Here is a 13233-nt window from a genome sequence, read left to right as displayed (position 1 = left end):
CCGGACCACCCGCTGCCACTATCAACCACCACAGTATGCCACTTCCACTGTCCAACCTTGTCTTGTTAAGAGCAAGTTTAGCGCCCCTTTGAATTATAGGAATGAAAAAACGGAGAAATAAGAAAAATATAGTATTTTAATATGAATGTAAGTGTAAAACAGAGGATTGTAGAACACAGAGAAAACGTAGAAATGACCGTTTGATTAGACCACAGGAAAAACACAGGAATTTGAGGAGAGATAAAGACTCAAAGATTCTATGAATTTCCTTTGAATCAAAGGGGACCTTAATAGTATAACGCAACTAACAACTCTAATTTATCTATAATCAATGTAATAGCTAATTCATACAATAGTTATTTACTATACTATTAATATATAGTTTCACCTGTCATATACATATTACGTCTTAGAGTCCGTGCTGTAGTTGTCTATATATCGGTAGACCGCTGCTCTTTTATCTTATTTTTTATCTTATTAAAATATATTTATAGCTGGCTAATAGTCTATTATTGTTGTACCTGCTCTAATGCTAATGCTAATCTAAGAGGAATCCCATCAAATCAGCGAGTAAGGGTTCACCAATCACCATTGACGCCACTCTTTCCCCCCTCCCGAGCACAGAGCAGAGAGAGAGAGAGAGAGAGAGAGCGCTGCGGAGGAGACCGATGCCGCCGCCGCCGCCGGAGCCGGAGCCGGAGCCGGTGGTGATCCACGCGTGGTCGGCGCCGCGCTCCCTCAGCACCAGCCTCATGTACTCCTTCGCCCAGGTCCGCGCCTCCTCCTTCGCCTCGCCTCGGCCTCGCCCACCCCGCTGCGCACGGGGGATCCCCCTGGGCCGGCGGCGAGTCGGCGAACCGGGGGCCACCGCCGCAACCAGCTGCATTACCTGCACGGCCGGCTCGCTTCCCCCGTTTCGCTTTCTGATGATTTTTTTTTTAATTCTTGTGTTTGGGATAGAGGGATGACATGGAGGTGCTCGACGAGCCGCTCTACGCTAATTTCCTGCGCGTCACCGGCGTCGACAGGCCGTATCGCGAGGAGCTTCTGTCTAACATGGTAAACCTTGACAAATGGTTTGATTATTTAATCACACTACTACCGTTGCTACTGGAGAAGGAAATTTTTGTTGCGTGATCTTTGCGGCATTTAGTAATGGATGTTTATTTGAAGTAGCGGTCGTTTGGAACTGAACCAAATCAGCTGTAATCATGCTCTTCTGACATGATTGAAACTTGAAAGGATGGGGAGATGGTTTTGACATCCTGCTTCGTGAATTACCTTTTTTTTTTGGTTGCTTCTAGCACTTCCCTGACTACTGGACCTTTCTGTCCAAATGTTCTCAATGTCTTAATTAGATCATTTCCATTTCAATATCGAAAATAATACTGTGCACCATCCTTGTGTGTGCTTTTTAAAACTAGCTCTGCTAAGTTACCATAAATTTCTATACTAGCAATATGCATGGAGCATGGAGCCTTCTATATAATAGAATCACTAGGAATACTTCCAGTGCAGGATCCTGATGGTAACAAAGTTATCAGTGAAGTCATTTTTGGGCCAGGGAAGAGAAAATATCGTTACTGCAAGGTAGATTTTTTATTTTCTAAGATGTTGCTCACAGATTTATAAATGATCCCTTAATCCCTCAATCTTTTGTTTGTAGCACATTGCAAAGCAGCGCCTCCCTAACCTGTCAAGTGACCTGATGAAAAAGGGAAAACATTTCATATTGATACGCAACCCTCTAAATATCCTGGTATTACTGCCTTTTGTTTTCAGTATCACATAGACACATACATTTTTACTCATTTTTGCTTTGCATACTGTATTGTGTATATATTTCCTCCTGCTAATAGCATTCAACATACCTCAGCCATCATTTGACAAAGTCGTCCCACCATCATTCTTTGAGCTCGGCATAGCGGAACTTGTCTCGATATACAGTGAATTGTGTGAGCTTGGGAGCCCTCCGCCTGTGATAGATGCAGACGATCTACAACGGGATCCTGAGGTATATCTATTCTTGGATATTCAATGATGTTATTACTGTGGACACTATCTACTTAATATAGTGTGTGGCATGCCATTATTTTGTAGTGGGCTGCTTTGAAGGGCATGGCATTGCAGTCCTCAAGCAATTAGTCTAGGTTATACTACACTAATAAAAAAATGAAGTTCATATTATCTTCATTTTTTTGAAATCATGGGGGCCTGAAATGATTTTTCATATTAGATTGAAAAATAATAATCCTTGAGATAATTTCTAATATTATGACATTATCTCAATTCCTGTATTGCATTCGCAAATTGCTTTGTTTTTACTTCACATGCAGGCTGTCTTGAGTGGACTATGTGAGGATCTAGGTATTCCTTATCAGCCACAAATGCTCCAGTAAGTATATTCTACATGGTAACCACGCTAAAATTTTCTATTGTTAAGTATGCACGTTAGAACAAGCATGGTTGGACATCAAGATTCAAAGGCCTGTTCTTCCTTTTTAGATGGGAAGCTGGCCCCAAGGACTTTGATGGTATTTGGGCTCCCTGGTGGTATAGGAGTGTACACAAGTCTACTGGTTTCTCTATGCCACGCCGTTATCCTTTGGTAAGCTTGCATCAAACATTTCTTTCAATTTTCAGCATCTATTCTTGTGGTTTTTGCAAAGTTAGTATCCATATCATCTATTTTTCAAGACAAGTATTGCATTGGTATAGATAGAGAACAGAGGACCTCTGAAGCAACATGACGATGTAACAGGGAGTTGAAGGGGTCGCTTGCAGAAAATGTGCTTAGATATTGTAAAACAAACGTGTTATAGCTAAAGCGAGAAAACCAGATGGTTGGGGATAATACCTTAGATGAAAGTTATTTGAAGTTATGTACGTATATCTTCATTTGGATAGCCTGATCATTCTGCTGAATTTCTAGATCATCCCATCTAATTTTTTGCAAGTAGTTTTTTTCACCATTGTATTGAATATGTTATGGTTCTTGCAGGTTAGCTTTTTGAGAACATACAAACAATAGGGATATTTGGTTTGAAGAAATAACTTTTGGAATAAATAATAGAGCAGTGTGATGATGCTGGAAAGGTCCAAGCTGAACTTACAAAAATGGTACAAACCACAAACATGAAAACAAACATACATATATGGCTAATCTGAAAGCAAGAAAAGAAAACACCAATGCTGTTCAAAAGTTCACCAGATAGATTCCTTGGTTTTGTCCTTAAATAGATTATGATACCTACACATGATCATGGACTTTTTGGCATTTGTACACTCCATTTATTCGAGAAGAACATTTTTGCGTACCATTGAACCCCATGCTGCTTCATATAGGAGTCAACCATCAAATATGAAACACCTTATTTGAAAAGAGCTGATCTGTTAAGTAAATATGCATTCTAACAAAATATCCATTGAGATGTAAAAGAGTTTAACCTTATTGAGTGGCAGCCCTGTCAAACAAGTTTCCGTTCCTAACAAGATGCAATTCATTTCATCGTGAGTTGGTGTAACATTTGGTACAGCTTTTAATTATCATTGACTTTCTCTATTCGATTTCAGACTTTTCCATTTGCTTTGTATGATCTACTTGAACAAAGCTTGCCATTTTACAACGTGCTGAAACGCCATGTAAGCAAAACCATAGGATCCCCGCAACCAACATTACCTGATCCTCCTCTTCCAGTACCTGAAAATAAAAAAATTCTTGTTTGGGTTGGAGATGAGCTTTTGCCCCGTGATAGTGCAAAGGTACATCACTTATAACTTTTGGTATGCTCTCAGTATTATAATGGTCACACTTGAGCAGTTGTTCCTTTTTTTTTTATTCTAATCATTTATCTTGTAAAGGTTTCAGTATTTGATTCAGTTGTACAAGGAGGGGATGCTGTGTGGGAAGGATTACGTATATACGATGGGAAAGTGTTCAAACTTGATGAACACTTGGATAGGTGCAATAACTATTTCTGTATTTCCATTCTTTTTTCTGCTTGTGATATATGAGAAGATTGTCCTTATGTTTTTATCTAGGTTGTTTGATTCTGCAAAAGCTATGGCCTTCAGCAATGTGCCTAGTCGTGATTGGGTAATTTGACTTGACTGCTCTCATCTATACTGTTCGTTACATTGCAAGAAATATCAAATTAATCTTTGTTAAGAATCTTTGATGTTCTGTTGTGCCTTTTTTGCATTGATGTTTCAGCTTGTGTAGTAATAGTCTCTGAAATTTTGGTTTCTAATATTAACAGTTGTATGTCCAATGAAAAGATTATTGCTGTGGGCCAATGTTGAAGTTTGAACTACTCCTGAATCAAGCTTCCATTATGTGCATGTTTCTATGCAGATTAAGGATGCCATCTTTAGGACTCTCAATGCAAATGGAATGTTCAATAATGCTCATATAAGGCTTACACTCACCCGTGGGAAGAAGGTAAAAAGATGAACCTAGATTCATCAGTAGTGTCACTTTTCAAGTATATATATTTGTCGACATCTTTGCATATCCTGCTTGATCACTTCATTCGCTACCTTCAATTTCAAAAAACTGCAGGTGACATCTGGAATGAGTCCAGCTTTCAACCTCTATGGATGCACCTTGATAGGTATTCATCCTCCTAGTCCTATCTTGCTTGCATGAGAATGCCAAGTATTTGTTTTCAGTTTTCCACCTTGTGGCATAAGGACATTATGTAGGACAATGTGAAGGTTTAGCTGCTTAATCACCTGTAGTGCTTGGTACCCATACTGAAAATCTGGCGTTGCTACTGTTGGCTGGCCAGTGCTGGTATAAAACCACATAACCAATGATATAGAGTAGCAACTTTTGAGTGCCTAGCGGTGGTATGCTATTAATAAATTGACCAATTGTATTGTGAAAAATATATGTATGCCACTATATATGATTTGCAATTCTGTGGAAAACTAAGTGGGTGCAATAATGCTAATTTCTAATAAGACCTGTTCTTTCAGTGCTTGCAGAGTGGAAACCACCAGTTTATGATAACTCGCATGGAATAAAGTTGGTAACTGCCACCACGCGGCGTAATTCTCCGAATGTAAGGTCCATTTGGAAACATATACATGATCCATGTTAATTTGAAAGTTCACAAAGCATCCTGTTTAGTTTCCTGTTTGGGAATAAACATTGACTTTGGCTGCTCTTACGACTTTTCAGAGCATAGATTCAAAGATACATCACAACAATCTTATCAACAATATTCTGGCGAAGGTACTTTATCCTTTAGATTTGTATAGCTGTCCTTACATACATTTTTTTAAATGGAGCCCTTTATTAATTGTAATAGCACTAAGTTGCTAATGCTTTTATGCAGATAGAGGGTAACCTTGCACAGGCTGAGGATGCCATCATGCTAGATAAAGATGGTTTTGTATCAGAAACAAATGCAACAAACATTGTAAGTGTACATGGCTGTTATCATTAACATATCTCGAATTTGCCTCAATATTTTTTATTGAAGGAGAGAGTTTACCTCAATTTTATTCATAACTTTTGTTTTCTAAAAATGCCACTGTGTTAATTGCAGTTTATGGTTAAGAAGGGCATTGTGTTGACACCTCATGCTGAGTACTGCCTTCCAGGCATTACGCGTGCAACTGTAAGTCTAATCAGGTTCCAGTTGGAAAACTATCAGCAGAGCCAATCTAAAAAATTGGATACCTCCATTGGAATGACATGGAAGAGAATTTATTAGAACTTTTCTGTCTAATTGCAGCCACTACTTTTTCAAGGAGCGTTATTGCAATACACATTTCATTTATACACTATTTTGACTTGTACAACTATATTTGTACTGGAAATTATTGTGAAAATCAGAGAAATTTTTGTTTTTACTGACAAAGAGGCCCGATAAATATTGAATATGAGGAACCACTTCTGTTACTCCCTCTTTTTATAATATATCTTGAGGTTCTTGAATCACGGGCATTTTATAAATTATCTTCAAGAGAAAATGTAAAATATCTGATAGTGGCTTTGTACCATGAGATCTACCGAGTTACTTTGTTTGGCACTGATAGTGCCTTTTTTTTTTCTTTTCGTTTCCTATGAATGCAAAATTGCAAATACCACAATATGTTTACCTAAGCCTATAGTTATATCATGTAGATATTTTTTACTGGCTTGCTGCATCATGACTTCAAGAAATATGTTGTATCTACTTACGTGCAAGGAAGACGAAATTTGTGGTTTCAGTTAGCATGAAGCACTATGTGATTATCAAGTTGAACAAACTTCTTTTCTGGAAAAATCAGAAGAGTCATATTTGCTGATGCTAATATTTTTCATGTTGGATGAAATTAACAGGTCATGGATCTTGTGGTAAAAGAGAGCCTGGTGTTACATGAACGTCGCATTAGTTTATCAGAATTTCATGCTGCAGACGAGGTTCCAGTCTTATTCATGGACATAAGTTCATATATGATTTTTCCCTCTATGCAATGGTGAATCTTTGTTAGGAACAATGAAACCTGCCTTTTCAAGAAAAAAAGGAAGTGTTTATGGTTTTAAGGAAACCTGCTTTTCTAGGGTAAAAAGGGTAGAGAAAATGCCATGTGCAGAGGTCTGAATTGGCTTGACCATAGAACCCCCGTTACAGCGTGTAGTACTGTAATCCTCTGAGTAAACGAAATGATCGACAATACTCCCTCCGTTTCATATTATAAGTCGTTTGACTTTTTTCCTAGTCAAACTTCTTTAAGTTGGACCAAATTTATAGAAAAAATATAGTAGTATTTTCAACACGAAACAAACATATTATCAAAATATATTCAATGTTAGATTTAATGAAACTAATTTAATATTTTAGATGTTGCTAATTTTTTCTATGAACTTGGTCAAACTTTATTTCTATAAACATATTATCAAAATATATTCAATGTTGCTAAATTTTTCTTTAAAAAATCAAACAACTTATAATATGAAACGGAAGGAGTATTATTTTGCTTACTTGAATGAAGCAATTGTGATTATCAAGTTGAGCCTACATTGTTTTCTGAAAAAAAAATCAAAATAATCATCTTTGCATATGCTAACATCTTTCATGTTTAACTAGATAGTTCTTATCTACCTTTTCATGAATTACTATAATAAGATGGACATGTTGAGATGTTCTATAACATTTACTTGAAATCTGAATTTTGATAATGGGGGTTTTCACCTGCAGGTATGGACTACTGGAACGATGGGTGAAATCACACCGGTGAGTTTACATTTTTGCACTATGCGCTCATGTTTTCCCTTAGCCATTTAACAGCACAGCTATCTGATGGTTTTGTTGAATTTAATAATAAATATCTAGTTTACTTGCATGTATTCTGTTTTCTAAACCAGAGTATTTAGTCACTCTAGTCAAGTGGCCATTTTACACCTAAGTTATTATCATAAAATTGTGTTCCCTATTAATCGGGGTTTTCCATTTTGCTAGTATTTTATTAGATACGTCAAGCATAAATAGACTGCGAACTTGTAACAGTGTTGGCACGTACTGCACATATGCTCGTTGCTGACATAATCTATTCTACAACAGGTCGTAATGATTGATGGTCGTGAAATTGGTGACGGGAAAATAGGTCCGGTCACAAGACAAATCCAGAATGCATACAAAGTCATAACTGCAGGTTCTGGAGTAACAATACCCAGAAATGCCGATGAATAACAGGTGTATATGCCTTCCTGGTCTACCTGCCGGAACCAGTATAAAGCAAACTTGATTGTTAGAGAAATAAATGTGAAAAGATGCATCACTAAATTGTCGTGCCAATTGGAAAATGTGTATGAAGCATGTACTCTGTTTTTCTTAGACTCAGTAGGGGTTTTCGCCAAAATTGCAGATTTCATTTGTGGACGATTATGAATTCAATAAACATGTCCAATGCTAGTAGCTCAGTTTGGCACTGTGGTGGCCTTTCTAAAAGGACCTGTGCATTATATTTTTTTTCTTGAAAAGTTAGTTCAAAGCATTTATCTTGAGGCCGATAGCCTCGTGAAAATGACTAAATATTCCTTTTCAGAGGATTTCACGGTGCGGTACCACCCCCTCATTCGGAACAAAGGAATATAGTAAAGTTGCATGTGTTCCAAACATGAACTGTCATTTAAAAAAGTCTTTATGCATTTTATTCGACCCCATTACTCAACCTGGTAATTTTTTTCGTGAAGAAAACGGAAACCTAGATGGTTGTTTTATTCAGAGTTTGATCTCCGTCGGTTCATCCCCTAAACTGAGATTTTAACATTAGCATAATAGTGCCCCCCAAATGGCATTCAAATTTCTGCTTTTGTTTTAGGATCAATACGCCAAACAAATACGTGCCACATGGTACATACATTGGTACTCAGCAAAGGAATGCTTCAACCAGGTAAACTGTAATCACTAATCAGAAATAGCTCTGTCCATGCATCCCATTTACTCCAACATGATAAAAACATTCAGATTTCCAAAGAGCCAAAGCAGGATGCACACAGAACATAACAGTAAAGGAGAGCAAAAGTAGCTGCATTATGCATAGATACTGCCAGTACAAGTTAAGCAGATGATCCATAGAACGAACTCCTGCAACAAAATACTACCTTGCATCAACTACCAATTCTTAACTTTTTCGACGAATTTGCTCCTGTACCTGGAGCGCGACATATTTGGCAAGATCACTAATGATGCTGTTATTGCATCTCTCTGAAGCTAAGTTTTATTTTGGTCGGTCAATCATGTTTGATGAACCACGCTAAAAAAATGTTTGACCGCGGCGCACGGTCCAGTCCAGGTGAAAATATGCTGTGTACAAACGGGCCTTTTTGTTAGCCCACATAAAAAACAGCCCAATTACGGCCTTTGCTGCATATTTAATTTGGCCCACTGAGCCTACAAACAAGCCCATGTAAGAACGGCCGAATAGAGAATAAGTTCACTTTTGATACCTCAACTTGTCTTCGAGCCTGAAATTACCCCAACTCACAATACCATGTCACTCAAGGTCATAGGTAATATTATACCCAATTTTAGCTGACATGGTGGGCTGAGTCAACGTGGAATCCACGTGGACTAATTTTTACTTCTTTCTCTTTCCACCTCTCTTCATATCTCATTTGGGGCAGCATGCAGTGGGCAGCGTGGAGAGCACAGTGGGAGATGCAGAGAGGACGGTGGGCACTGGTAGGACCGTAGGAGGCTGTCCCGTGGTGATGGAAGTCAGACAAGAGAGGAGACGGCGGCTACATGCTCCCCGTGCCAATCCGCGGTCCACATCTCTGACTCCGCTTCCGGCCAGTCCCCGCCTCCGCCTTCGACCGGCCCTCGCCTTCGGCTAGTCTCGCCTCTACTTCGGCTCTGGCTAGTAAGCGACGGGGCATTGAACGAGAAAAAAAATCGTCCACAAATAATCAAAGTATCATATGCCTTGAAAATGATATAAGGTGCTCGGAAATGGTTGAAGAAAATGAATAGGAGAATCACTATGACTATAGTCTATAGCCCTTGGTAGAGTTACTAAAGAAGTAAATGATTTATTTGATATTATGGTTGACTAGTTACGAAGGGTTTTAGACAGCTAGCCTAATTTCCTTGTGGAGGATGTAAGAGAAGAGGAAGAAGGAGAAGGGATGGCTGTTGACATGTGGAGCCTACATGGATCCCACTCATTATGTCAACAAAAACCAAACACTATCCTACTAAGCGCAAGTACTACAATGCTCCATATGCTACCCCTAAGAGTGTCACATTGGATTGAGTGATGAGGTGGAGGAGAGAAGTGAGGAGAGAGATGATGAACCACCCCTAAATTAATAGGCAACATCCACATAAATTTTAAAAAAGGTGTGAGAGTATTAGAGACATTGGTATTTGTATACTAGAGGTGACATATTGTATGGGTGAATGATATGGATAAATTTGGATGTGGTAGTCCACAACACTTGCCATGTAGACTCATATGATTATGTGGAGGACAGAAGAGAATAGAGAGAGAGAAGAGGAGCCACCCCTCGTACAAGGAGCAACCTCCACACAAATTTCAAGAAAATGGGAGAGAGAGAAACGGATTGGTAGCAAGTGTATTGGGTGTAGTGTAAGTAAATGCAATCTATTATATGTATTACCTCTAAGGGCAAGTACAATAGCAGGCTATAAGTCCGCTGTAAGCACATGTGGAGAAGAGAAGAGTGAGAAGAAAGACATGATACAGATTTGTAACCAGCTGCAGCGCGGATTCCAATACATTGTGTGTGAATGAGATGTGTGACCATATATTAATGATGCAGTATATGTTAATAGATAACTATTGTATAAATAAACTATTATATTGGTTTATAGATAAATTAGAGCTAATAGTTGGCTATAGTATTAAACTTGCTCTAAATTAATGTATAGATGGTTTAGGCAAAATTAAATGTGACCACTACCTCTGCTATAACACATGCTCTAAGGGCAGTCCCAATCCATAGTGTCCATAAGTAGTGTCTATGGTGCCATGTCAATAAGACATCACAATAGAAACTACACTATACAACCCATGGTTTCTTAAAGTGGGCCATTAATAAATACATCATCTCTCTTCTCTACCAATCATATTTATTCTTCATCTATTATGAAGACACTATTATCTCCCAATACAAAACTTGGTAGTGTCTAGTACATAGGTTCTCGTGTTGAAGCTGTGTCTTGCATGAGACCCAGTTTCTTCCTCTCTTCACTCTCTTAATTAATATAGTACCACATAAGCTAAAAGTCCTACATGACAATGTAGTTAATACCATAGACACCATCCTAAGTGGAGGGTTGGGACTGCCCTAAGGAATCAAAGTGGAGATGGTACTGTGAGTTAGGGGATGAGTTATCCCTAATATATTTCGGTTCATGTACGAATTTTAGACTTGATGATGTGGAGGGATCTAAAAGTGGACTTATTCCCCGAATAAATACCGCCCGAAGGCCATATGGCCAACTCATCGGTGGCGGATAGAGAGCTGGAATTGAATCGCGTGAGTTGAGTTGAATCCAGGCCGTTGATCTCCCCCCTCCCGGACGGCGGCGCGAGCGACGGTACGGAGGCGCGGCCTCCGGTGGGCTTGCCGTCTTGGATAGAGGTGGGCATTCGGTCTAACCGAAAATTTCGGTCTCGGTCTTCGGTCTTTCGGTCTTTTCGGTATTTGAAAAGTGAAGACCGAATTTCAGTGCAAAAATGTCAGAACCGACAAATTCGGTCTCGGTCTTTTCGGTCTCAATCTCGGTCCTGACCGAAATTCAACAATATTTTCATATATGCAAAGAAATAATGGAAATTTTCAACACAAAAATCACAAAAAAATTCGTAAGCACTTATGAGTAAAGACTCTTATTAGGTTGCATGCCTAGAAGAAGTAGGGATGTGAAAATTAGAGTTTAATCCTATTAAACATAGTGGATTGTAGGTTGCATTTAGACATTTTTTTTAGTAATTCGGTCTTTTCGGTCTATTCGATTACCCGAAGAGACTAACCGAATTGACCGAACAAAATTTAGTCTTTCACTATCTAGGACCGAATTGATGACCGAATTTCTCGGTCTCGGTCTCGGTCTTTCGGTTCAATCTTTTTCTGCCCACCCCTAGCCTTAGAGACGGAGACCGAAGCAGTTATGCACCGAGGCCGAGAAAGAAGAGAGAGAGATATGGTCTCCACTCTCCAGACTCCGAGGAGTCAACCTTCCTCGGTCAAACCGAGGGAGCAGCAGCGCCAGCTGGCACAGAAAAAGCGCCCGAGCCAATCATGGGCCGCTGCCCGGTGGGCCCACCAGCCCAGCCGAAGCCTGGGAAGCCTCGGGCCATGCGACCGTGCAGGGCCCACCCGGCTCTCTCTCCCGGATGCAACGGGGAGATCTCCGGCCGCACGTACCGAGGAGGTGGCGTACCCACCCACCCCGCCAGGTGGGCCCCACCCGTCGGTCTCGGGGGGTCTCCACCTGCGCGGTATTACTCCAGCCTAGTTGCAGTTGCAGTTGCAGTTGCACTTGCGCCGTTGCGTTGCGCGCTGGGCTGGCTGGCTGGATGCCCCCAATAATGTCCTGCACGTGGCCCACCAGCACTGGCTGGGCCCACCTCCGAGGCTTTTCCAGTAGGGGCGGTTTATTTTTGCACATGAGACCTCTCTGTTTGTGATTTTTTTTTTTGTTTGTGATATTCAATTATTATGTTTGGGTTTTGTTGGCTGGCTGAAAGAATGAGAATGTCAAGGATGGACAACAGTGACCGAAATGGTCGTTTGTATGATGAAAAGAATGTCTGGATGTGCCTTCACGAATACTAATACTACTATGACATGTGGTTTTGGGTGACTATGACATGTGATGACGGATGACTAAGAGGAAGTAAGTAGTTTGTAATGTAATAATCCTATATACTTATATAGTTCATCCCCACTAAGTGTAGTTAATGATATTTCTCTCTTCTCTCATTCAACCACATTATCCCAATCATTTCTAGCTTTTGGATGATAGATCTATGGTTTAAATCGTCTCTTCTTTACTTTCTCATAACACCATGCAATCTTACTTATTTTTAGGCTCAAAATTCATAAGTATCAATTAATTTTAGTTTTAATAATTACATTGCATCTTATGTGTACACGTTATGTAAATTAATTTCCCGCAGCAACGCCGTGGGATATTCATCTAGTTTATCTTTAGAGGATGTTTGTAATAGTTTAATACTCCTATCGTTTACCATTTAGCTTATAAGCAGCATCTAAAATTTAAATTTAAAACTTATTTGAAGTAGTATATTTTTCAACATTTATTTTAGACTGCTAAGAACACACATATATATACAAATTGTTTTTTTTTCCGATAAGCTGTTACGACTTACAACCAGCACAAGCAAAATGATCACGGTGTAATTCGATATTTGGTCAAGGATGATGGGTTTAATATCTCGAGTGTGATACATCGCCATCAGTAGAGTCATTGTGTTGAGGTTTGCGTAATTAAGCGTCCATGTAAAAAAATGAGAGAAATACCATGCGTCAAATTTGGTGTAATGAATTTCATAAAACTATTGGGCAAAACAGATCACTCATTATGGCTATATATGAGCATCTTACACAATAACTGATCCAATATTTATTATTGAGGTGGCCTTTAACTTTGTTTAATCACTACTTCATTTGTCCTAAAATAAACAAACTTAGTACTCTATCCGTCCCAAATTATATGGTGTCTTTTTTAAGGAAAATTAAAC

The 13233-nt window shown here is 39.2% G+C and overlaps 1 protein-coding gene across 2 annotated transcripts; it reads left to right on the top strand.

The window, feature by feature from the left end:
- Nucleotides 1-590: 590 nt before the first annotated feature.
- Nucleotides 591-7915, top strand: LOC9270815 (branched-chain-amino-acid aminotransferase-like protein 1). Of its 2 annotated transcripts, none has more exons than XM_015777456.3 (19): nt 591-770; nt 961-1059; nt 1519-1590; nt 1667-1759; nt 1877-2014; nt 2337-2395; nt 2506-2608; nt 3574-3762; nt 3862-3962; nt 4042-4096; nt 4355-4441; nt 4562-4613; nt 4981-5066; nt 5186-5239; nt 5343-5426; nt 5556-5627; nt 6335-6415; nt 7194-7229; nt 7557-7915. In XM_015777456.3, the coding sequence occupies exons 1-19, from the start codon at nt 669-671 to the stop codon at nt 7683-7685; spliced, it is 1692 nt and encodes a 563-aa protein (XP_015632942.1). In that variant the 5' UTR covers nt 591-668; the 3' UTR covers nt 7686-7915. The 2 variants fall into 2 exon arrangements, with proteins under 2 accessions (XP_015632942.1, XP_015632944.1); XM_015777458.3 differs by having other exon boundaries at nt 1514-1590.
- Nucleotides 7916-13233: the final 5318 nt, after the last annotated feature.

The sequence above is a fragment of the Oryza sativa genome, chromosome 3 (assembly GCF_034140825.1).
Source record: "Oryza sativa Japonica Group chromosome 3, ASM3414082v1".
Classification (NCBI taxonomy): domain Eukaryota; kingdom Viridiplantae; phylum Streptophyta; class Magnoliopsida; order Poales; family Poaceae; genus Oryza; species Oryza sativa.
This window is presented reverse-complemented; position numbering and strand designations above follow the sequence as displayed.

Coding starts and splice junctions, on each gene's coding strand:
- LOC9270815 (XM_015777456.3), top strand. CDS start 669: ATGCCGCCGCCGCCGCCGGAGCCGGAGCCGGAGCCGGTGGTGATCCAC. Junction 3,763..3,861: donor TGCCCCGTGATAGTGCAAAG/GTACATCACTTA, acceptor TATCTTGTAAAG/GTTTCAGTATTTGATTCAGT. Junction 5,240..5,342: donor TCAACAATATTCTGGCGAAG/GTACTTTATCCT, acceptor GCTTTTATGCAG/ATAGAGGGTAACCTTGCACA.